We start from the raw sequence: 25,674 nt of genomic DNA, 5'->3' as shown, positions 1-25,674 counted from the left end.
GATGAGTGGAAATGCTTCTAACTCCTCAAAAAGCATAACAATGCCTGTCCTCTTCCTATCTTCCATCCCTTTTCTTCAATCCTCTATTCATACCCTTTTTGTTCATTGTTTTCTGTATTTCCTTTTTGTGATCCTTCATTATCTTAATGAAATTGGGTGGTTATGCCTCCATTCTCTCAAAAACTAAATTAGTAGTTAAATGCAATATTTATGGAATAAAAGGCATTGCTTGACACTTCTTATTGAATGTGGAAAATGTGCTAGAAAAGTTTTATCAGCAAGAACTTTATATTTTTCCGGTCCGTTTTAAAGGTTTATTTATGTCGCCAAACAAAGTGTGCCAACCTGCAGAATTTTATTGGTGGAAATGAGTAATGCAAACAGACCAGAGAGAGATTGTTTAGAGTTAGTTATGATCATTCATTCACCTCATTTTAATCAACTTTCACGAAGAAATGGAATATGTTCTTCACGCTCGCTGCAGTTATATATTATTGGTACACACTGAATACTTGAAAGAAAAAAAACCAAATTAGCAAAGCTGTGGGTGCGCAAGCTGAAGAAGAAAGCCTACTGCCTCCTCAGAGCTAGAGTAAAAAAGCCATGAAATAAGAAGTTAAAAAGGGGAAAGCAAATGCCGCTATCTTCTCATTTTGTAACATCTAAACCAGAGGAACACAAAACAGAGGATCATATATCTACATATGAAACCCAGCATCACCCCCAGATTGCTCCACCTATGAGACTCCTCGATCCCTTGCTGCCTCAACAATATTCCTCCATCAAGAACACATCCATCTTCCTCTCGCCATACTCACTTACGTCAGGTCGGATTGGGTCGTTAGGTAAATGATCCAAAATTGATCCAAAAAACAGCAGGTTAGGTCGGGTCGAGATTTAGTAAACCTAGACCCGAACCGAAAAATGGGGTTAATCAGATCTAAACGGGTCGAGTTGGCTCACGGGTTAACCCGACCCATTTGCAACCTTAGGTACGATGGATAATCCTTAACTATTGACCATATACTAAGGATGCTTAGAGATCTATGCAAGTGGATGAATGAAAGGGTTCGATGTGCTTTGAGATTTGTATGGTGGGTAATCCTCAACTATGGATCATATACTAAAGATGCTTTAAGATTTATGCAGGCGGATGAATGAAGATATTCGAAGTGATTTAAGATTTGTGCGGTGGGTGATCCTCATTATAGGTCATATACTAAAAGTGCTTTGAAATCTGCACACATAAATGAATGAAGGTGCTTGAAATGCTTTAAGATCTATGTGATGGGTGATCCTAAACTCTAAGCCACATACTAAGGGAGCTTTGATATCTGTGCAGATAAATAAATGAAGGTGTTTGGAGATGATCTTTCACCATATGCTATATACAAGGGTGCTTTGAGATCTATACAGGCAAATGAATGAAGAGATTTAGAGTGCTTTGAGATTTGCACGGTGGATAATCCTTAACTATAAGCCATATACTAAGGATGCTTTGAGATCTGTGCAGGACGATGGATGAAGAGGTTTGAAGTGCTTTGAGATCTACATGATGGTGATTCTTAACTATGAGCTATATACTAAAGGTACTTTAACATCTGTGCAGATGGATGAATAAATATATTCGCAGTGCTTTGAGATTTGTGCGGTTGATCCTTAACTATGGGCTATATACTATAGATGCTTTGAGATTTGTGCAAATAGATAAATGAATTGCTTGGAGTGCTTTTAGATTTGTGTGATGGGTGATCCTTAATGATGAGTCATATACTACGAGTTCTTTGAGATCCGTGTTAGAACTTCATCCCACAAATAACAAAGGGTAATTTGGTTATAATACAATTTTATGCTACCATGTGATGGTCACGTGACACCATTCGGTTAACAGAGATGGATAATATGACCAATTTAGAATAGTTTGGAAACTTAAAATATCTGTTTGAAAATTTTAAAACTGAGGGGGTGTCTCCGGAAAAGATCCTAAGTTGAAAGGGTGTCCCTATATTTTTCTTTTTCTTTTAATAGATCGGAAGGGGCTCTCTATCCTCTACCCACCCAAAATAGGCTGAGATCAAAGCTCTATCTTAGGTATTGGAAATACCTTTTTCTGAGTTTGAACTTCTAATGTCGGACAATTTAAGGCCCTTTGATTCAATTTTGGGTCTTCAACAAAGAAAAAGAAGGGAAAAGAAGCTAGGCAAAAGTATACCCATCAAATTGTATAAATAATAATAATAATAGACTTTAATCTAATAAAAGATCGTAGCCATCTATGTGTTATGGAATCATGCATTTGATTAAATGGGGCAAAACATCGATATGGTTTATCCCATCAATAATATTCCCACAGACATGTGGATGCCTTCGATTGCTGCTGTGCACCACATCCAACAGCCAGGAACGGAGGCACGCATCATGCTCCGACCATTGGACTCCTTTTTAATGTTATAGTATAGATAATAGGATCAGAATATAAACACTATAAACAGTACACTAGCTACCTAGCAGCTAATAGGATCAGAATATACTTGTTGAAGTCTGATGTATTGATATAAGAGAGCAGTATAGATTGTGTCAGTGTAACAACCCATGATCTCACCCAAAATAGCTAGCCAGAAGGTATTATTTGGATTTCTTAATTCTATATAAGTGCCCAAGATCTATCTAGCGAATAACTGATATGGAACTAAACACACGCCCGCACAGGTTCTCATATACTCCCCCCGTTCAAGACGTGACGTTCTCGTCAGGCTAACAGATCAAATCCATTCAAATCTAATCACAAACACCACGATCAACTCCAATAGATCTGTACTGCGGTATCTCTTAGTCCACATAGGTTATAAGCCAGGTCCGCTCTGATACCATTTGTAACAATCCAGGATCTCACCCAAAATAACTAGCCGAAAGTTATTATTTGAGTTCTTTGATCCTATATAAGTATCTAAGATTTACCCAGCGAATAATCGATGTGGGACTAAACACACGCCTGTACAGGTCCTCACAGTCAGCATTTTAGTATTTATTTAGACTCACAGCCTGCGTAAGTTTGTGGGTTAAGGGGTGAGGGGTTGGTGGATTGGATTGCAGTAGATGTGACTAGATATATTCCTAGCAAAGTCTTAAATTTGCCAATCACACATGAATAACTCGTGCATGCTTTTCTTTGCCTTGGTCAATATCTGCATACTATTTTCTATATTCTTTTAGCATAACAAGATGATCCCTCAATATGATAAAGTGTCACGACCCCCGCCCCGTTCCCGGCGAGCTGCCGCAACGGTCCTAGGGTGCGGGTAGGCATAAGGCCATCAGCCACCACGTAGAACCCTACTACCTATCAATCATCAATAAATTTTGAAAAATTTTGGCATGATGCATGCACAAAATGATCACCTTTCCTATGGTGACCTGTTAGGATTATCTCATTACATACAACAACACTACCTGTCAGAGCAGCAATCATATAATCTGTCACATAATAAACCTGGACAATATATAGCAATATATTATCACAGGCACACAACTGATCTGCACATATATATATACCTGCTTCCCAATCCATCCATGGTCAACCCATATCCATAACAGGATCTATGACTGTAATTATACATTATATACAACAGAAGGTTTATAATACACCAAAAGGTATAAACCTCTATCTACATTATACTATACTATGGAGCAGCACAGCTAGCAGGCAACCACTAATCCTGCTCCTCTCAATACAATACCTGCCCTGCAATCAAAAACACCAAACTGGGGAGTGAGTATATGAATACTCAGTGAGTGGAGTAGAGAGTACTATGCATATAAGATAGAATATAATCATGGCTCGAGATGAAATCTCAAGATCAATAACAAGATGAACATGAACTCAACATAGAGAATATGGAGTAAATCATCAATATCACCACAATCACAATCAACTCATCTGGAGCACATATGGAATAATCAAGTAATCATATATGCTACTCATGAATATGCTCGACAGATCATAATGCTGGAACATACAAATCGGGTGTCAATATGCTGAAACATTGATAAATAGCTATCGGGAGGTGGGTCTTACGCCCCAGGCGAACCACAACAACTTCCTACTGCCATATGCATGCATAGAATATGACACCACACCAATATGTAAATCAGGATGTCAATATGCGAAGTCATCACTAGACAGCTGTTAGGAGGTGGGTCTTACGCCCCAGGCGAACCACAACAACTTCCTACTGTCACATGCATATGCAGGATAAGACACCACACTGATCATGTAAATGCTGGCCAGTATCCAGAACAGAAATCCATAGAAACATCCCATATCTATATACTAAACGGCACCTCGCGGAAATTCTACATCCGCGGAAGGCCATACTGCACCTCGCGGGGTCTTACTATGCCCGGCGGTAAGCAGAATATAAGTCGTAGGACCGGCCGATCCTACGCCTAGGGCCGTATCCCCCCAGGAAGGGACTGGGCTCCGCCCATCCAGAAGGCTACTATGTGCACACAGGCCGATGTTCAACCCCATCGACTATAGGTGTCCTGTAGATACTGCCAAGCCATGCATGAATGCCATAATACACTCTCCTAATACTCTACTAAAAAGGAGCATAATCAAGACTACCACTCACTCGGCCACGATCCAATCATAACTAACATCAGGGTTGGGAGTGAGGAATCATGGGAGTGCAATGCAACTCAATATACCACTGAAAAAGGCTCTACAAATCTTTGAATAGAGAAAATGAAATCAATTTACAAAATAAGTCATTTCACAATTTGGAACCAATTTAACTACTCATCTATCCCTTGTAATTCCTTTCAATGTTCCCTCAAATGCATGTACAAAATAATCAAGCATAGAGAATCAAGATTATAGAGGAATCTACTACAATATCAATCAATATGCTCAAGTGGAATCAATTCACACTTGGCGACATTCATGAAAATGAATTAAGGATGCTCATGGTGCAAAGTACATGACTCCCACTTACCTGTCAATCCGGCACAGCCCTGATACACCTTCAAAACTTTATGGTAGGCAGTAGGGGGCTTCTTCTTCTTGCTCCCTAACTTCTTGCCTAGCTGAAACATACATTAATCATGCTCTTAGTTTTGTATCAAGGGCCTATTATCTATGTATCAATCATAACATAGAAGGTTTTAGTTAACTCAAATCCCCCCTTCCCTAAATCTTTTTTTTCTTTTTCTTTTACTTTTTTTATTAATTAACTCACCATTTATGTGTATTAGGGACTCCCTTGCACGAGTACAAGGTCTTCCTTAGCCTAATCTAGGCTTAATACCCTATTATGGCATGAAATTTCTTATTTCCCACCCGGATGAACAGTAACCCGGACCGACAGCCGGTTACTTCATCCCAAATTTGATCCACTTTCCAAACTCTAAATTTTATGAAATTTTTATCTAACTTTCTACACTCATAGAGGATTCCAGAATGGTAACATGCATCACCATCAGAGGCCAATTGGCCTACCAAAATAATTCACCGAATTTGAGACTTCGATACAGTTTTTCCGTAGTATCGGAAAAACTTGTCGAAATCCAATTCTTCCTCTTTTAACCACCTCTACAACCCTTATCCAACCCCTCTAGACTACATCCACCCTTTGTATAGCTTAATATCATCAAAAGACTAGGTAGGGATGGGTATTTACTTTTTTCTCTTCGGAGGATTTGGGTCTTTGCACCAAGGGAAAGGAGACCGACACTTCCCTTTTTATTTCAGCCGGCACACAACCGGGATCCCCCCTTCCCTTCTCTTCTTTTTTTCTTTCGGACTCTCCCTCTCCTTCTCTTCTTCTCTCTTTTCTTCTCTTTTTCTCTCCTTTTCCTTCTTCTTTTCCTTCCTTTCTTTTCTCTATGTGATTCTTCTTCTCTGTCGCCTGAGACTCCCTTCCTCTCTCTCTGTTCCATTCCACGTCTGAGACCAACTCAAAACCCTCCAATTAAGTCACATCAAATACTATTCATCCTTTGTTTAATATTATTAAATTTTTATTTTGCCCCTAACACTTCAACATATCTACTGTTATGCCATTAACTTTTGATCCCTTCCCATTTTGCCCCAACACTTCAACGCATCTACTGTTATGCCATTAACTTTTGATTCCTTCCAATTTTACCCCTTATATCAATTTTTAAGGACTATTCTATTCTTCTCTATATATATATATAATTTTTTTTTTGGGTTATTACATAAAGATCCCCATTTGAAAGATGCCCCTAATCCATTAAACATTGACTAGTAATAAGCATGATAGCCTTTTGCACAAGAAGGCTAAATGGGTTAGGAAAAAGATAATTTATTAGCAAAAATTCCAATGCCTAATGGGATTGAGGTCAAAACTAGACTTGAATGCTTGTTAAGTATTGCCACTCTCATGCCATAATTCGTGCTTAATATGGAGTGTGAGGACTTGTACAGATATATATTTAGTTCCACATCGGTTATTCGTTGAGGAGATCTTAGGTTCTTATTGTTGGAGATAATTATGGAAATACATCATGACAGAATATCATACATTATGGTGTCTTTATATGGATTGTACAACAATAGCTATTTAATGGCATTCAATTTGTACATTGACCTTTTGTAAATCCTTCCTTATAAATAAAGTCTCCTACAACACAAGCAATTTGTTGTGGTTTTTCACCAAATCATTCTTTTTTAATCTTGTCTTGGTATCAGAGTGGTTTTCGGGTTAACCTCCAAACCGATCCAATGGCCGTCGATACCTCCTCCTCTACTTTTTGCACCACACTTTCCTTCAACACCATGGTACACATGATCACTATCAAGCTTTCATCCTTGAACTTCCTTCTTTGGTGCAGTCAAGTAGTTCCTCTCCTGCAATACCAAGGGCTCTATGGTTATGTTGATGGTACCATAGAGCTGCCTAAATCTGCTGCTGATTCTACAGCCTCGACACCGCAGCAGGATGAATGGAAGCAAACCGACCAGCTGGTCATAAATCTGCTTCTTTCTTCTCTCACGGAAGAAGCTCTCTTTGAAGTGATCGGTCTCACCTCTTCTCGGGACGTCTGGTGTGCCCTTGAATCTGCCTTCAGTCACAAATCGAAAGTCCAAGAGCTGCAACTCAAAGATAAACTTCAGTTAATGAAGCGTGGCTCTCGCAGTATTGGAGAATATTCTTGAATCTTCAAGACTCATTGTGATCAACTTTCTGCGATGGGACGTCTAGTGGACGATACTGATAAAGTTCATTGGTTTTTACGTGGTTTAGGCCATGACTTCTCCACTTTTTCCACCACTCAACTCTCCTTAATTCATTTGCCAAGGTTTAAGGATATTGTTCCTAAAGCAGAAAGCTTTGATCTTTTTTGCAAGTCAATTGATCAATCTGCAGGTAGTGTCTCAACTTATGTTGCCTCTAGCTCCTTTGGCAATTCCAATCGCAGTGGTAAAGCCAAAAATTATGCTCAAAAAAATAACCACAAAGGTGGGCGGTCAAAAGGAGGTAATGTGACAAGTAGCAGCCTAAGCGCCCTCCTCGCTGTCAAATATGTCATGAGGAAGGGCATTATGCTTCTCATTGCCATGAACGCTACACCAAAATTAATGCCAGCGCCAATCTTGCCGTCTCTCTTGCACATTGCTCTATTGATGATGATACTGCAGATTGGTATGCTGATATGGGAGCATCGACACATATGACTCCGGATATGTCTCTACTCGACAAGGCACAACCATATAATGGTAAGGACAAGGTTATTGTTGGCAATGGATCCTCCCTATCCATTACTCACATGGGTTCTTGTTCTCCCACTCTCTCTTTCAACTTACTTGATGTGCTAGTTGTTCCCAAATTAACCAAAATCTGTTGTGTGTCAGTAAACTTACCTCTCATTTTTCTTTCTTAGTTTCCTTTACTGACACTGATTTTCTCATATAGAACCTTCAAACCGGAAAGGTAGTGGCAAGCGATAAACGTGTTGATGGTCTTTACGTGCTGCAGCGTGGACACTGTGCCTTTTCCTCCATTCTCCACCAACATAATTTGTGTACCTCATTTGATATTTGGCACACATATTTAGGGCATGTTTCCCCAAAAATAATTACCATGCTAAATAAGACAGGTCATTTATCTCTCACTTCTATTTTGCCTACTCCTACTTTATGTGCAAGCTGTCAAAAAGCAAAAAGCCATAAACTTTCCTTTCCTATCCGTGAGAATCGATCCCCCTCTATATTAGGTCTCGTTCATTGTGATTTATGGGGTCCTACTCCCATAATATCCATTTCTGGTTATCGTTATTATGACATTTTTATTGACGATCATTCTCGTTTCACTTGGCTCTATCCCTTAAAAAATAATTCGACTTTTATGACACTTTCATACAATTCCAAGTATACGTTGAAAATCAATTGTCGGCAAAAATACAGAATTTTCAAAGTGATGGAGGTGGTGAATTTACAAGTGTCCGGTTTAAATCACGCTTAAATAAATCCGGTATACATCACTAAATTTTCTGTCCCTATACTCCCTCCCAGAATGGCCGCGCAGAAAGAAAACACCACCATCTTACCGAAACTAGCCTCACCATGCTTTTCCATGCCCATGCCCCCCTAAACCTTTGGGTTGAAGCCTTCAACACAGCCGCTTTCACAATTAACCGCTTGCCTATACCAGTCCTATATGGGGTCTCCCCATTTGAAGTTTTGGATGGTAAGTCACCTACATATGCTATTTTTCACAAAGGTTTCCGCTGTCTTGATCCCATCTCACATAGGGTATTTGTAACTCGTCGCTTGGTTTGATGAAAACTTTTTTTCCTTTTCCTTGTCAAATTTAAAGCATAATACTCCATCGTTAGATTATATTTCTTTTTCAGACCCTTCCTCCATAACATCTTCTTTGCCTATTACTCACTCTTCCACAGATTCTCCTTCACTGTCGCAATCAACTGCGCCCAAGCCTTGTGTGCTTTGTGCCTTGAAACTGAGCCCCATCCGACGCTCTGCTGTGCCTATGCTTTCCGAGACTGCTCCCACGCCTGCAGCAGCTCCTGATGCATCTCCTGCCGCTACATCCGTTTCTTTGGCCGCCCCGGTCACTGCTTCTGCACCCGTACATAATGATCATCCCATGGTCACCCGTGGCAAGGATGGTATTTCCAAGCCCAAGACTTACACTTATGTTCGTGAAGTTCCGCATTCTCCATTTTTGTTGTCACTATTAGCAATGAAGGCACCGAAGAGTTTTAAAAGTGCAGCAAAATCACCAGAATGGATTGCTACCATGGAGGACGAAATCTGAGCTCTTACTATCAATAAAACATGGGATTTCGTACCCCGACCACCTAATAAAAATGTGGTTGGATCCAAGTGGATTTTCCGCATCAAATTTCACCCTGATGGTTCTATTGCTCGATTTAAATCCCATCTTGTGGCAAAAGGCTATACACAACTTTATGGTCTTGATTTTCATGACACCTTCAGTCCAGTTGTTAAGGCCTCTACAGTTCGTATTGTTCTGTCTATTGCAGTTTCTCGCGGCTGGCCTCTTCGTCAATTGGATGTCAACAATGCATTCTTAAATGGTTTTTTACAGGAGGAGATTTATATGAAACAACCACCGGGCTATATTGATCCTTCTCATCCAAATCATGTTTATCGACTAAACAAGGCAATCTATGGTTTAAAGCAAGCACCCCATGCGTGGTTCCATTGCTTTAGCAAATTTCTGCTCAAGCTCGGCTTTGTATGCAGTAAGGCCGACTCCAGCCTCTTTGTTCACTCCACAGCTAAGGGAACAATTCTTTTGCTTCTCTATGGTGATGATATTGTTCTCACAGGTAGCCATATGGACCTTCTTGATCACTGCATCGGCAAATTGAGATCAGAATTTTTTATGAAGGATCTCGAGCCCCTTAATTATTTTTTTGGGTCTTGAAGTACATCACGATAACTCTGGTTTATTTCTCTGGCTTATTTCTCAGCCAGACGAAATATGCGCGGGATGTCCTTATCCGGGCTAATTTGCTTGATTGCAAACCAGTTGCTACCCCGATGATCGTCTCACAACATTTAAGTGCAAAAGGTCCTGCCTTTGATTCTCCTACAAAGTATCATTCTTTAGTTGGAGCTTTGCAGTATCTCACAATCACAAGGCCTGACATTGCCCATGTCGTTAATTCTATCAACCAATTTATGCATGCTCCCACTGAGCATCATTTTCAAGCTGTGAAAAGGATCCTCCGATATGTTAAAGGAACGATGCACTTCGGTCTTTTTATATGTCCAAGCAACCGATTTGATATCCTTGCCTATTCCGATGCCGACTGGGCTGGTTGCCTGGACACAAGATGATCCACTTCTGACAATGCTATTTTTCTTCATGAAAATTTGGTTTTCTGGAGTGCTAAAAAGCAACCTACTGTCTCTCGATCTAGTACGGAATCCGAGTACCGTGCTCTAGCACTCACTGCCGCTGAAATCAAATGGCTCTTGCACCTCCTTCATGGTTTTCACATACCGCTCTCTAAGCCGCCTACTTTGTTGTGCGACATAAAAGTGCTATATTCATGACATGAAATCTCGTTACACAAAAGAGGTCCAAGCATATTAACCTTGATTATCATTTTGTTCGTGAATTAGTATGCAGTGGTGTTTAGCGGATTATGCATGTTCCCTCTAATCTCCAGATTGCGGATATCTTCACCAAAAATCCCTCTCGACTATTGTTTACACTATTTCGTTCCAAGCTTCGCGTGCGAGCTCCCATGCTTGACTTGGGGGGGGGGGGGGTGTTGGAGATAATTATGGAGATCATTGTGGAGATAATCATGAAGGAGCAAAACATGTAAATACAAATAATGACAGAATATCATACAACTAAAATTGTGGTGTCTTTATATGGATTGTACAACAATAGAATAATCATGAAGAAGCAAAACATGGATATACATCATGACAGAATATCATACATTATGGTGTCTTTATATGGATTGGACAGCAATAACTATTTAATGGCATTCAATTTGTACATTAACCTTTTGTAAATCTTTCCCTATAAATAAAGTCTCCTACAACACAAGTAATTTCCTGTGGTTTTTCACCAAATCATTCTTTCTTAATCTTGTCTCTTATATAGGAATAAGGAACTCAAAAATTATCTTCCGGCTAGCTATTTTGGATGAGATTCTGCATTGTGACAAATAGTATTAGAGCAAACCCGGCCTATAATCACTATCAGAAAACACGCGTATAGTGACGGAAAATTAGTGACGGACCGTTATCAGTCACTATTTGTGACGAATTAGTGACCGACAAAAATTTGGTCACCATGGTGTAAACTTAGTGACAGATTAGTGACAGGCCGGTCACAGAATGCGCGGGTAGGATGGGCGCCAAAACTTAGTGACCATCGTAGTGACGGAATATCTGTCAGCAAAATGATAACCGAAATTGCAAACAGACAGTGATAAATTCAGCCGTTACAAATATCGTAACCTAAGTGTTTATAAATTTTTAAAAGATTATTTTTGGCAGTGACGGATTATTGACAAAAATTTCCGCCACCAAATTTAAATTTTAATTCCAAAAATATTAAAAATATTATTTTTGAGTAATTCTAAATTAAAAAAAGATAAAAGGAGGAAAATCCAAAATGAAACTAAGTGTGTCCGCCGTCCCGCCCAAATTCCTTCGATAACCCAAATTTCAATCGTTCTCCAGAAAAACTCAAATTTCTTCTTCTTATTTTCAAATCTCATGGTGCCGATTATGATCCATTTGCATCCGCTGCTTTCCTGCAATGGGATTGGATTTTGGAAGAAGGTCTGGGATTTTTTTTTTTTGTCTTCGTGAGTGGGGAGCTGGGAGACATCAAGTTCGGTCCAATCAGCCTTATAGATAAAAAATAGTTTGATATGAAATTTGGCTTGCAGACCGACTTACCTCATCACTTCCCCATCAGCCCGGACGAACTTAAAACATTGGCTTTGTCCCGATTGGAGGGTTAGGGCTTCTGGCATCGCCGCTTCCCCTTTCTTGTCTCCCCTCTCCTCTCCTCCACCTCCGCCCTCTCCTCTCCGGCTCCCCCTTGCCGACAATTTGTGCCTCCCCGTCGACGGTGACCACGACTACATCACGCCCCCCGATCGGCCGATCCAACTCTCACCCGGGACGAGATCATCACGGCTACATCACCCCGTCGACGCCCCCCTCCTTCTTGCTCATCGGCTAGGGTTTTCAGAACCCACAACTAGTTCTTCCCCGAGCGAGGTAAACCCTAACCCCGTTTCTTTTTACCCCATGATAACAAAATAAAAGAAACGAAGAAGAGGAAGAGGAAGGGGGAAGGAACTTACCGAGGGTCTCCGCCTGTGGATCCGGCGCCGCGCTTGATCGCCGCCGTGGCCGCAGTTGTCGACGGCCGCGCTAGGGTTCTTCTTTCCCTCCTATCCGGGTTCTTTTCCTTCCCCTGCTGCAGGTAGGCAAGGCAGAGAGGGTCATTCCTCCCCCCTCTGCTGCGGGTAGTCCAGTCCCGATTGGCATTCTTCCTTCCCCTGTTGGTCGAGTTCTCTATGATGTTGAATTTTGTCCTCATGGTCTCTCTCTCTCTCTCTCTCTCTCTCTCTCTCAGTATAGAGCTTATCCCTTCTTTTCCCTCTTGATTTTTGGGGTTTCCTTCATTTTCTCCTGATATTATGTGGTAGATTTTATAATGGTGGTTAGGATTTGCACTACATGTACCAAGATTAGGGTTTTGGGTTGCCCTGGTCTTGAAGTTGCCGGATCTGGCTGTAGCTATATGAATAAAGAGAAGAGGGAAGAAAACTGGTCGGCTTGCTCTCCTTATTGTTGGCAACCCGCTTACCAAGCTTCCCACATTAATTTGTTCTTAAAATGTAGCTTCCTATTTTATTCTTTTTTATTTTTTGTGAGAAGGGCAGAAGAAGGAGATGGTGCATGTGTTAGCCATTTTTAGAGGACCTTCTCACACATCAAGAGCTATCTATTTTCTTTGATTTTTTAATGTTTTTATTAATTTTTCAAAGTGATGATATCTCGGCCATTATTCAGGCAAGCTGCTTTTTAATTGCTGCAGATTGTGTCATCAATGCCTACATCTGAGTCTTATTTTCTTTTAATCTGTCGCTCTATTGTTCCATGCTATTCTCTATAATCTCTCTAATTACTTTTTTGGTTGTGTATTGCTATGAAACTTTTTGGCCCTCCTATGTTTTGGACTTCACACCTAAGTGCAACCAGTTTGATCTGGGATTATGGCTGATATGCCACCCAAACAATAATGGATATTTTTCAACTGTTAATTTATGTCTCCAGAAAATCAATAGTAACTTAACATATTCAATTTTACCATCAAATTAGAATGAGGTTGCAGAGCTTAATTACTGTAGAAAGAGCTTTATAAATATTTTAAGTAGGTGATAGATATGTCTTTACCCTGTTGCTGATCATCATAAAGATTGAAAACATATGGTCCTGGTATTTTGGATTGGGCTTTCAATCTCAGGATCGAAACGACACAAAGTCTTGTACTGTAGCAAATTCTTGTATTTTGGATTGAACAGCCTCATTACTTGCAGCGTTCGAAGCGGCAATTTCTTCTAGGCGCTTCCATACAACTTCACGTTTTGACTTAATCTCCTTTTCTTTAGATTCATCTTCTTCAAACTTCTTCAAGCACTCCATGAATAGCCCAGGATCATGATCAGAAAATATCTTACGAACATTTAGCGTGAGGCTCTGAACAGCTTGGTTCCAGTGAGACTTTGTATTTCTCTCCAAAGCAGGAAAGATAATTGGTAAAATCGCCTTACAGTTTTGTTTGATTAAGTTTTCAATATGATCATTGTTCCATAAAAATAACGCTCTCTCTGCAACCTGCAAAAGGACCACAAGACCGAGTTAGATGAGATTGTAGAAGATGTCATAAACTCAAGTTTCTACAATGAAACTCAATCAACTCAATGCTCGGCCAATATTGAATCCAATTCATAGTGAGATGAATCATGATCATGGGATACTCCCTTTTGGTTTTGGTTTAAATATGGATGTTGTTATAGTTTGGGACTTTTTTTAGTTTTGCTTTGACTATGGATGTTGTCATTGGTTATTGTAATTTCGGTTAATAATTTCAGCTTCTCAGGTATGCCCTCATCTAATGTCACTCTTAACTTTTGCTCATGTTTTTATATTTCTGTAAGTAACTATGAACTGAATTGTAATGCTTTCTTTTTAACTTCAGATGGGATATACTTTGCTAAAGGAAACAGTTTAAGGGAAACAAAAAGGGGCAATGCTCTCTCTCTCTCTGTTTTTTTTTTTTTGCCCCTCTGATGAATGGAATGAAACAGGTTAAAGGAAACAACAAGGGGCAATGCAAAAGCAAAGGGTCAAAGCATACTGCTGGCTTTCTATCTGAACGAGTACAAGTTCTTATTCCGACTCCTTCCCGGTTGACAGAGTTGAAGTCATTTATGTCAGTCCATTGGAATCATATACTGACGACATTTATATATGTCTCTTGTATTCTGGAAAGAGAGATGCTGAATGAAAAGCTTTCAGCAGAACACTTCCATTGTTTTGTTTATGCATATGACTGGATAAGGCTCTAGCTTGTATTTTTCTTTTATTATGAGCCAATCAATGTACCAAATGTACCAGATTATTGGAATGTGACCAGTGACCAAATTTAGTTAATGAATTGTTTACCAAGTATTGTGACGAGCTAATATAAACTTAGTGACAGGATTTTGGCTTCTAAAAATTGATTTTGCTCAGTAAGTCAGTAACGGAATTAGTGACAAATTTAGTGACAAAATTTGTGACCATGTCTGTGACGACTAAATCTATCACTGAAGGTTGTGACAAATCAGTGACCAAATTTGTGACCGAATTCTGTGACAAAATCAGTGACCAAGTTATCTTCGTCACTAACTTAATGACTGATTAGTGACGGGAAATACATAATTTCTTAAATATTTAATTTTTGGATTTGTAACGGCTTAGTGACGGCGGTTCTGTTATGGAGTTTAGTGACGGGAATCGCCGCCGTCATTGAGAATTTAGTGACGCGTGTTTTTGTAACTAATTTCGTGACGGGAGCTCCGGTCACAAATTGCGTATTAGTAACCGGAAACACGGTATAGTGACGGGAATCTCCGTCACTATACGCGTGTTTTCTGGTAGTGAATTTATATGAACTAAGGGCACTACATCATGGATTTATTGGAGCACCACGGGCCGATTATGGTGTTTGTGATTAGATTTGAATAGATTTGTCACTTGACTATGGATAATATGATTAAAATGATTTTTATAGCAACAAAACACACATCGACCATTGTAATTGTCTGCAACTCAAGCAAATGGAAGGTCTGCCTGGTAATCTGATGTGCTTGTGGAGAACAAATACAACAGAAGGTAGTTAGAGAGCGACATGTCTGAAAAAGGGAAAAAGACTTGGGTTTTGTCGTCCTCCTCGAAGGGCCATGGAGAGGGCTCGAGGACCACCACTATGGACCTTGATTCCACTAGTGTACCAATGGGAATCAAAGGGATGGGTGCAGCAACTTCGGATTTGCCAGCGCCGGAGGCTTCGACGTCGCCTCCTAGATGAGCTAACGATCGTCCTAGCCCTTCTTCTGTTGAACATGGCCGTTCTTGGTCGCAAGGTGCTCATCGCTTTCATTGGGAGGAGCGGTTCACGGAGGTGGTAGCTTTTTCCGATGCCGAGGTCGAACCAGCTTACTCATCGGTACTTAAGGTTCTTGGTCGAGGCTTCCAGAGGTCGATTTCCAGGCCATGCCGCTCTCAGAAGGTTCCTTTGTGTTTTGAGCTTCCATTGAAGGAAACTCGAGACAAGGTTTTGGCTCGGGAACCTTGTTTCATCGCTGGCCAGCTTCTTGCCCTAGAAAAATGGTGCCCTCATTTCATGCCAGGAAGGGATACCATGCGGCATGCTTTGGTTTGGTTGCGAATGACAAGTCTCCCTACTAAAACTGTGGGAGGAGGAGAAAATCCTCTGTATAGCCTCCATAGCTGGTATGCCGAGGTTCCTTGCTGACCAGATGGCAGCAGCGGCAAGGGCTAGATTTGCTCATATCTGTCCACGAACCATAATTAAGGTGAAGGATCAGGAGACATGGCAAGAATTTATGTATGAGAATCTGCCAAACTTGTGTTACTTCTGTGGAAGGCGGCTGGTAAGTACTTCCACATAGTTGACTAAGCCGATAGGTTGACCCACTCCTAAGAAGCCAATCCATTCATTCCCATCCCGTGTGCTTCCAAAGTAGGGAACAAACAGAAGAGGATCTCGTTTTGCCCCACTTGACACACCTGAACCTTAAGTGGCATCTGAGCTTCGATCTATGGAAGTAGGGCCTTCATTGGCAGCTAGTTTACCATCCAAAGTACTGGTTCCGGAGTTGAAATGTAAACGATCGCCTCCGAAGTCACTGAATGGGGGTTTTGAATCTCCACCAAAACCTAAAGTCTTGGTCGTAGAAGAGCTGGAGCATGAACCTGATCAGCCTCTCTCATTTAAGGTGCGAACTGTCTCTACTGGTCGCTACAGATCAAATGGAGGACCACGAAGAAGTTCATAAATCCAAGCAACAATCAAAACCAACGGCCCTAAACGATGGGCATAAAATTTAGGTTGCTCCTACACTACAAGCCACCGATATTGTCAGCCGATGCAGCCATAGGGCCAGGTCCCTAACGGTAACGCCTCTAACTCCCATACTACTCATTTTGGGCAATTGCAAATGGTTTTTGGGGTGGGTTCAATGGGAGGGCCTACTATTACTGGGTTGAGGGAGGGTTGACCTCGGGAGGGAGAGAGGAGTCTATTAATGTGAATAACCCTAACAAGGAAACAACCAGGGAGGTGCCTGGCTCAAGCCTCTACTAGTCATGAAGCTCCTCTCATGGAACTGCAAGGATGCAGCTAAATGCCGCCCCTCTGTAAATTATGTAAAAAAATATGATAAGAGACCACAAGTTGGATGTTTGTTCCTTCGTAAAGACTATATTAATTAGTAGAAGGGCTCTTACCTCGAATATAGTAGATGGGACGATTTGGGATTTATGGTGGGGAGGGGGTGGAAGGGGGGCGCGATTAGCCTCTGATGACGCTTTAGAGAGCATAGTTTTGGATGAAATTAGGCTCCGAGATGATTAGGTTTCCGACAACGCTTCCTAAAGCATTGCCTTAGCACATTATGGTTTCCGACGGCGCTTTCTAAAGCGTCGCCTTAGTGCACTAAGGTTTCTAACAACGCTTTTAAAAAGCATCATGTTAGATTAGGCTTCTAACAATGCTTATAAGCATCATCGTAGCTCTCTTTCTACTTTCGATGTTTTTAAGCGTCATAATATACCAACGCTATTCACCAGCATTGGTAAAATTTGGTGCAGTGACTAAATTAGCGACGCTGTTTTATAGCATCGGCGGAAAAGTCGGGAAATCCTCCTCCTCTAGTGGTACTACACAAGTTGGAAGGCTCCCTCCCTAACACGGAGAGCAACCTTGTTGCAATCAGTCTTAGCCTCCATATCAAACTATACCATGTCATCTATACCCACGTCGACAGTAGTACTACACAAACTAGAGAAGAATTTCAGAGATTTTCTGTAGGGACATTATAGAGGGTAGAAAAAGCTGCATCTGATTTCTTGGCAAACTGCGTGCGCTCCAAAAAAATCAGGGGGGATTGGGGCTTAAATCTTTGATGGTTAAGCAGCAAGCTATGTTTTCTAAGATGCATGGCAGCATATGTGGTACTACACCCTTATTCTTTATGGGCTCACATAGCAAGATCAAAATATAAATTTGATGGCACAATGCATGGCCCGTGGCTGTCTCCCATTCCATTGAATTCTTGGTCTACATTTTTTAACATAGACCTTGAGCTGACTGATGTACCGGTGGCAGCATACATTCAACCAAACCGGACATGGAATTTTTTCGAGCTTTATCAAATCTGTTTCCACCTGAAATGATGACCCTCATCTCAAATATTCCCATTGCGCAAGGAGCTTGGGCTGATCACCTACGCTGCTATACCACTGGATTTGATCTGGTATCCATCCAGGATATGCAGCATATTCTACTTAAGCCCTCCCATGCATGCAGGTACTTCTCAATCCTTTAAGTGGCTGTGGAAACTTGATGGGAAGTGGTTTTGGTTGAAACTCCCATGCAAGCAACTTCTTGTTGCTCGAGGAATTATACGCCCAGACTTTATTTATCGTGATCTGTCCCAATAATCAGAAAGATGTGGAACATGCCTCAATTCTGTGTGAGTTTGATTTAACCTGCCTCTTTGCCGGCACTTCTAATATCCTCACAGTGCCTTGGTCGAGAGAAGCATTAAGGCTCTAATGCTTCATATATTGTGGCTTTTACGGAAGGCCAGGATTTGCTGGTTGTTTGAGCATCTCATTTCATCAAGCCTGGTCAGCTGGTGAGGTTGGTTTTATGTTTCTCAAAATAACTTCACTTCAGATCCATCTTTAATGTCAAATCAAATAGACCTTATTTGGCCTTATGACACCCCCTCCCCCTAGGGTTGTTAAGGTTAGTTTTGATTATGGTTCCCTCTCTAATTCTCAATCAGTTGCTGCTTTTATTATTTAGACATGAGCAGGGTGCTTTGCTGCGAGCTGTGGCTTTTTGACTTAATAATTGTTCAGTGCCGATGGCGTCGTAGTTGGTCGGGGCAAGGGCAGAACTTCGAGAGGCAGTCATTCATTTCAAAACCCCCCACTTGAAGATGCCTCAAAAACATACTGCATCTTCAGCAAAATCTACAGGCTATTTGCTTCCTCGAGATAACTCATGTCTATAGTGAGGCTAATCATATAACAAACAGGCTTGGACATCTAATTTTGATATATATATATATATATATATATATATATATATATATATATATATATATATATATATATATATATATATATATATATATATATATATATGTATGTGTGTGTGTATATATATAATATATATATATATATATATGTATATATGTGTGTATATATGTGTGTATGTATGTGTGTGTATATATATATATGTGTGTGTGTATATATTATATATATATATATATGTATGTATGTATGTATGTCTGTATGTATGTATGTGTGTGTTGTGTGACTAGATGTAGGGAGTTCAGTTTTTGAGACTTTAATTTTGTTTCAGGTTTGCCTGCTACTTCTGTAACATAAAAAATAAAAAATAGAAAACCGGCTCATTATCTTTTAGGAGTGCGGTGGGCCGGACCGATTGACTTATCCGCGGCTACGTTTCGGATTTACTTTATTTTATTTTTCTGACAAACCGTCCACGCACTAACGCCCCCAGTCCTCCGAGAGTGGCCTCATATTTTACGAAAATTACTAACTTGCATGAGGCCATTTTCGTAATTTAAAAGGCATTGGGTATAGTTCGACCGGGAGCGAGTGAACCAAAGAAAACACCCAAGGGTTTTTGGGTGATGGAATGTGGGACCCAGCAGCGGAAGTGGACAGCTTGTCGTGACGGTGAGGGCCGGTCACACGCCAACGAACTCGGACGCACGACATTCTGACCTATTCAACGCGGTACACGTGGCGCATTACGATTGCCCGCATGCCCCGCAGCTATTGGCCTCGGCAGTTCCTCTCTCCCTTCTCCCGCGTGAGTGAGATTAAACGAAAACTTAGCCGCTAAAATGACCGAGAAATTGAAAACGAGAAACAGAGACATCATTTTCTTTCGTAATAAAAACGCTTTTAAACAATTATTAAGCACGAGAGTCTTACTGTTTTGGTTGGAGAGAGAGTCAATTAGATCCTTGTCATTTATGTCCCATTTAGAAAGCACTCTCTTACAAAACAACCTCTTAATATATGCTATAAAAGTTTGAGATTCGTAATTTATATTCAAATTTTATTTAAGCAATAAAATATGTGAACTTTATTATAGCGAGACTTCAACAGAAATTGCCGTACATGTTGAGAAGGCAATAAAAATATTTAACTTGAATATTTTTTGAATTATTTAATAAATTCAAAATAAAAAAAATATTACTAAATTAGTTCAAATTGTAAGTTAATAATATTATTTCTTGTTAGTAGTATTGTTATGATAGTATTTACTTATAACTAGTGCTATATGATCTTCATAAAGAAAAAAAAATCAAGATTTAAAATTTCAACTTTAAAAACTTTATCTGTATGGAGCTTCAATAACGAAACAATAATCCTATTGTTATTTTGCAATTGCTAATGCTAATTTAAGATTTTCCATAACTTGTTAACACTATCTCGCTTTTGTTATTACAAAAGCAAAAGGATAATTTTGAGTCAAAATTTTATTAAGTTTGCGAAACAATAATATTCAAATCTACAATCAACATAATGTTAACGATGATGAATTTCATATGTATGCGCAATACAAGGGTAGCCATTATTGCATATGAGACTATGAGATTTGGTCCTCAAACCTAAAAAGGTATCTACTTAATAATTTTTCATAACTTACTATCACTGTTTTCTTTTTCACAAAAACAATGCATGTACTAATAATTTTGTACCATTTATCAATTTCAAAATATTTGGGTTTTTCCAGCTGGCTCTCTGGCGTGTTGGATATTTCTCGAGAAGAGAAATTGGAGAAGCAGCGGGAAGACCCAAGAGAACGCGGCGGTTTCATGGCCACGTCAGCAGCAGGGGGGGGGGGGCGTGGTGGGGCCGACCGAGAATCGGCTGGCCGGAGGCGGTTGGTAGTTGGCACCAAGGCAAGCTGTAATTCAAAAAGGTTCGCGGGAACTCCCATTATCCCCGTATTAATCATCTTTAATTATTCCATTAATTATGATTATTATGCCATTACGCGGAAATACACCCCAAAAGAGGCTCTCTTTTTCCCTTCCTCGTCCCAATTCCTCAAGAAAGCCGTCAGGAAGCGAATCGGATCCATCGCTCGCCCCCCCCCCGGTTCTCTTCTTCTTCTTCTTCGCTAATTTCCAAATCAGCCCTCTTCCCTTGTCTTTGGAAACGCCTCTTCTTCTACTTTATTCTCATCACTTCGAAAACGTTCCCTTGCTTTCGTAACCCGCTTGTGGATCCAATTCTTGTCTCCGACCACGAATTGGTCGATCCAATTGCTTGGTTCTGCAGGAATCGTCGCGGATCGTAAGAATCGGTAAGAGCAGCTATTCATATGTTTCAATCGATGTATGTTAACGTAAAATGGCGTTGTTCGATTTCTTGAATGGTTATGGGTCATGATTTTCTTGATTTGATATTGCTTGAAAAAAATGATTGTTTTTTTGAGCAAATCTTCATTCTTTGTTCTTGGGGCGATCGGTTGAAAGATTCTGGTTGGTCAAAGGCTAAAACTTGATTCTGGTTTTAATAGATTTTGAAGAGATTTTGTGTTTAAAATGTTCAACTTTTCCTGATTACGGATGCATAGATTTTGAAGGCTGACATGAGGCTGGTTCTTTAATTTTTGATAAAATCAATATATCGAATATGTTAAAAGAAAACATGCGTCCATTAGAGGCCAATAATCTGAAAGAAGAATCTGCTTGATTCTCCAAATAGAAATCTTCTTCTCCGAAAATATATATGCTTTTCTTGATCGCTTCTCTTTATGAATTTTGTATTGGTGAATCTTGATACTGCTTCTGGCTTCTCTTTTATAGAGAATTCAAGATTTGCGGAGGAAAAAGAAATCTGTGATTTTTCTTTCATGTCATTTTGTTTGATCAAAAGATGGTTATAACAATCTTCTTGATATCTGGTTAGCTACCGAGATATTCCAGAGGTCCAAACGAAGAAAAACTTGTGGTCGGAACTTCTTTTGGCAGCCGGGGATGGAGCAGTTTCGGCAGATTGGTGAAGTCCTGGGAAGCCTCAAAGCTCTGATGGTGTTCCGGGACGAGATACACATGAACCGGCGCCAGTGCTGCCTTCTGGTGGATGCCTTCAATGCTGCCTTTGAGGGGATTGGCGATGAGATCCGGCACCACCTGAAATTCGAGGAGAAGGTCACCAAGTGGAAGGCCCTCGAGCAACCCTTCAAGGAGCTCCACCGGATCTTCAGGGAGGGGGAGCAATACATCAGGCAGTGCCTCGAGCCCAAGGACTGGTGGGGGAAAGCAATTGCCCTCAGTCAGAGCACTGATTGTGTCGAATTCCATCTCCACAACTTGCTATGGTGCATCCCTGTTGTGCTCGAGGCGATCGAGAGAGTCGGAGAAATGTCAGGGTCAGATCATGAAGAGATCCACAAGAAGAGGGTGGTGTTCTCGAAGAAGTACGAGAGAGAGTGGATGGAGCCGAAGCTCTTTCAGCACAAGTTTGGAAAATTGTACCTGGTTTCACAGGACGTGTGTAGTAGGTTGGACAGTGCATGGAAAGAGGATAGGTGGATTTTATCTGAAATGATAGAGGAGAAGAGGAGTTCAGGGTTGAAACTGATGACAAAGCAAGAGCAGCGGCTCGCAGAGCTACTGATGGGTCCAAAAGGGAAGCTTTTCGCAACCTCGGTCCTTGTGGGATCGCAGGACTACTACCAAGTGAAGAGGCGATTCGGGTCAAGCAACTACAAGGAAGTCCAGTGGATGGGGGAGAGTTTTGCTGTGAAGCATGTCATTGGAGAGATTGAGCCACTAATGAATGAGATCTCTCTCTTGACATCGATCAACCACCCAAATGTGATGCATTGTATGTACTCATTCTACGATGAAGAGAAGAAAGAGGGATTTCTAGTTTTGGATCTCATGAGCAAGGATCTCTCCGATCATATCAAAGAGATTTGTAGCTCTAGGAGAAGAATCCCCTTCCCTCTGCTGGTGGCAGTGGACGTAATGCTTCAGATTGCAAGAGGAATGGAGTACCTGCATTCAAGAAAAATACACCATGGGGACTTGAACCCTTCCAATGTCTTAGTTAGGACAAGGAGTTACTCTCCTGATGGTTATTTGCATGTAAAGATTACTGGATTTGGTCTGTCACCTTTGAAGAAGTCAAAAGTTTCAGCAAACCAATCAGCTACCATGAATTCATGTATCTGGTGTGCCCCAGAGGTTCTCTTAGAGCAGGACCTGTCAGGGGAAGCTGGTAGTAGTAAGTACACAGAGAAAGCAGATGTTTATAGCTTTGGAATGATATGCTTCGAGTTGCTGACAGGAAAAATTCCTTTTGAAGACAATCATCTTCAGGGGGATAAGATGAGCAAGAACATAAGGGCGGGTGAAAGGCCACTGTTTCCATTTCAATGTCCAAAGTATCTCACCAGCCTAACAAAAAGATGCTGGCACGCCAATCCCTCTCAACGGCCAAGCTTCTCTTCTCTTTGTAGAGTGCTCCGTTACACCAAGCGCTTTCTAATTATGAACCCCAATCATGACCAGCCTGATCCAGTGGTACCTCCAGTGGATTACTTTGATATTGAAACGAGTCTATCAAAGAGATTCACAAACTGGGCAAGAAAAGAAACCATCCAGGTCTCAGAAATTCCTTTTCAGATGTATGCCTATAGGGTTATAGAGAGGGAGAAAACTAGTCTTAATGTCAAGGATAAAAGTTCGGAATCGGGAAGCGAGGAGGCATCGATTTGTGAAGATGAGAATGCATTCGGTACAATTCTCACAGAAGATGTCTTGTCCCCCACTATAGGTTCCGTGAGGTTGTTATCTCAGGTGACTCCTGACTCCAACAAGAAGACATTAGCGAAGAAAGCCAATGGAAGGGTCATCAGGCAAATTGGTAACCTACAATCTTTTCTTGTTTTTAAGTGATACTTTCTTTTTGTTTAACTGATTCTTTGCTAGTTTAGCTCTACAGTTTATTACTTGTCTTAGTAACGGAGGACTTGTAATGTAGCTTCTGATGTTCTGAAATAGGTACAATGAACTTTGGTTATTACAGTCTTCTAGGTGCTACAAGTGAGGCAGTCATTCATCGTGGAATCAGATACATTTTTCTTATGTTTTGGTATATCTTGTAGTATTGAACAGATGGAGACTAATTCACAGGGCTGTTTCCTCTAACTGAATCATGATGACAGACTGTAAAATTGTTTTATCTTTTTATACAGAACAGATAATAGGCAAAATTTTCTAACAAGCAATAGTCTTCAAAGTCTAGGTTTCATTATAAAGCCTTTAGCATTTGCCTGTTCAAAATCAAACAAGGAATTAATTAAGATATTAATCAAATCATATTTTTTAAGCAAGTTCTCTTGTAGAAGGTCAAGTATGTGTCAATTCTCTTTGCTGTTGAATTTATGAATAGCAAAGCCAGCATGCAAAAACTTGTCTTTTGCTGAATTAAAAATCTTCTTGTTCAGAAAATCTTGGATTTTTCATTGTTTATATCTCCGGTACCACGCATAATATTACTTGCTTTAGGTCGTTTCTGTTTATTTGCAACAATATCTTTTACTTTTCACTCTCTAACAATTTCCCGAGCAATTATCTGATATTATGATCTCCTGGTAGAAGGAAGAAGACTATTCTGTTATACTTACTCAGAAAATGAAGTGCTTTGAATTCTAAATCTGACCTTACAAGAACAATTTTCTCCTTCTTGTTACTGCTGGCAATGGCTAAGCAATTGTTTTGCTTTGAGCTCTTCAGGACAGCACCAAAAAGGGAAAATAGTGAAGCCACCGCAACCAAGTTGTGGGCGCGGTTTGCGGATGAGCTCTGAGAGCCAGATGCCAACGATAGCAATTAGCCCCGGACGGAGGACATCCGGGCATGTCTCAGATTGAGAAGTAGCAGTAACATTGACCAACTGCTCATTGCTCTTTCAAAGAAAGACTGGCACGGGGTAGTTGCAGTCAGCAGCACACCAGGTACATGTTCGGATCCAGTATACCAGACTTGTAGTTGCCATTCATGATGTACTATGATGATAGGGGGTGTGTCATGATGCTGCATCTTGTAATCCATTTTTTTCGGTCTCTTGTCACAGGTGCTGCCCCATGCCTGCACTAATTGAGCAGCACACAAGTTTTCATCCTGCATAATCTTATGAGTGTGAAATCGCCCTTTTGGAAATCAAGAAAACCATAACAGCTGCATGTCCTTTTGGAGTTGCATTTCCTTTTCGCAGCTGGTGAACTTTTTATTCTTCATTGTCAGGTGTTCGCTATAGACTGCTTTCTTCTGTAGTACAAAAAATGTATTCATGATCATAGCTGGTTATATTTTCTTCTTAGATCCTTTGCCTCAGTTACTTGCGATAAAGCAAAAGATTTAAGGGCGACACGATTCCTCAAACAAGATAGTTGACTGCTTGAACTCATGGTTCAAGTTCAGCAGCTGGGTCATTTACAAAAGCAGTTCGCCTAAGGTGCAAAAGCAACCAGGCCTCTTATAAATTTGTTCGATTTCTCTGCTGAACCAATGGAGTTCGGCGTGCACAAGATTCATTTGGGAGGTTCTGAATTTAAAAATCGTTTTTTGGTTTTATTAACTAGAATGATATGTAACATAGGAGCTTTCCACAAGGCTTCTTGCCATAACATTCAGAAAAAAAAAAAAAAAAACATTCAAAACAAATATTCCAGTATATTGTTTTGAGGATTCTTATCATATTTTTTTAAATCATCTCTATAAAAAACTCATTTAAGAGACAATAATAGA

General features: G+C 40.4%; 1 protein-coding gene and 1 non-coding gene across 2 annotated transcripts; both read left to right on the top strand.

The window, feature by feature from the left end:
- The first annotated feature begins 12,790 nt into the window (after window positions 1–12,790).
- On the top strand, window positions 12,791–12,885 carry LOC120104852. Its single transcript, XR_005507208.1, has one exon. It is a non-coding gene; the product is annotated as a small nucleolar RNA snoR109 (small nucleolar RNA).
- Window positions 12,886–21,006: 8,121 nt separating this feature from the next.
- LOC103713504 (mitogen-activated protein kinase kinase kinase 7-like) lies at window positions 21,007–25,577 on the top strand. Its single transcript, XM_008800458.4, has 4 exons — window positions 21,007–21,215; window positions 21,824–23,788; window positions 24,661–24,881; window positions 25,001–25,577. Exons 2-3 carry the CDS (start codon window positions 21,892–21,894, stop codon window positions 24,795–24,797), a joined length of 2,034 nt encoding a protein of 677 aa, XP_008798680.2. The 5' UTR covers window positions 21,007–21,215; window positions 21,824–21,891; the 3' UTR covers window positions 24,798–24,881; window positions 25,001–25,577.
- Window positions 25,578–25,674: the final 97 nt, after the last annotated feature.

This window comes from Phoenix dactylifera, unplaced genomic scaffold (assembly GCF_009389715.1).
Source record: "Phoenix dactylifera cultivar Barhee BC4 unplaced genomic scaffold, palm_55x_up_171113_PBpolish2nd_filt_p 000121F, whole genome shotgun sequence".
NCBI classification, from domain to species: domain Eukaryota; kingdom Viridiplantae; phylum Streptophyta; class Magnoliopsida; order Arecales; family Arecaceae; genus Phoenix; species Phoenix dactylifera.
This window is presented reverse-complemented; position numbering and strand designations above follow the sequence as displayed.

Bases quoted from the DNA above. Each gene is read 5' to 3' on its own strand.
- LOC103713504 (XM_008800458.4), top strand. From the start codon at position 21,892: ATGGAGCAGTTTCGGCAGATTGGTGAAGTCCTGGGAAGCCTCAAAGCT. The intron at 23,789-24,660 runs GTAACCTACAAT...TGAGCTCTTCAG, and splicing joins AAGGGTCATCAGGCAAATTG to GACAGCACCAAAAAGGGAAA.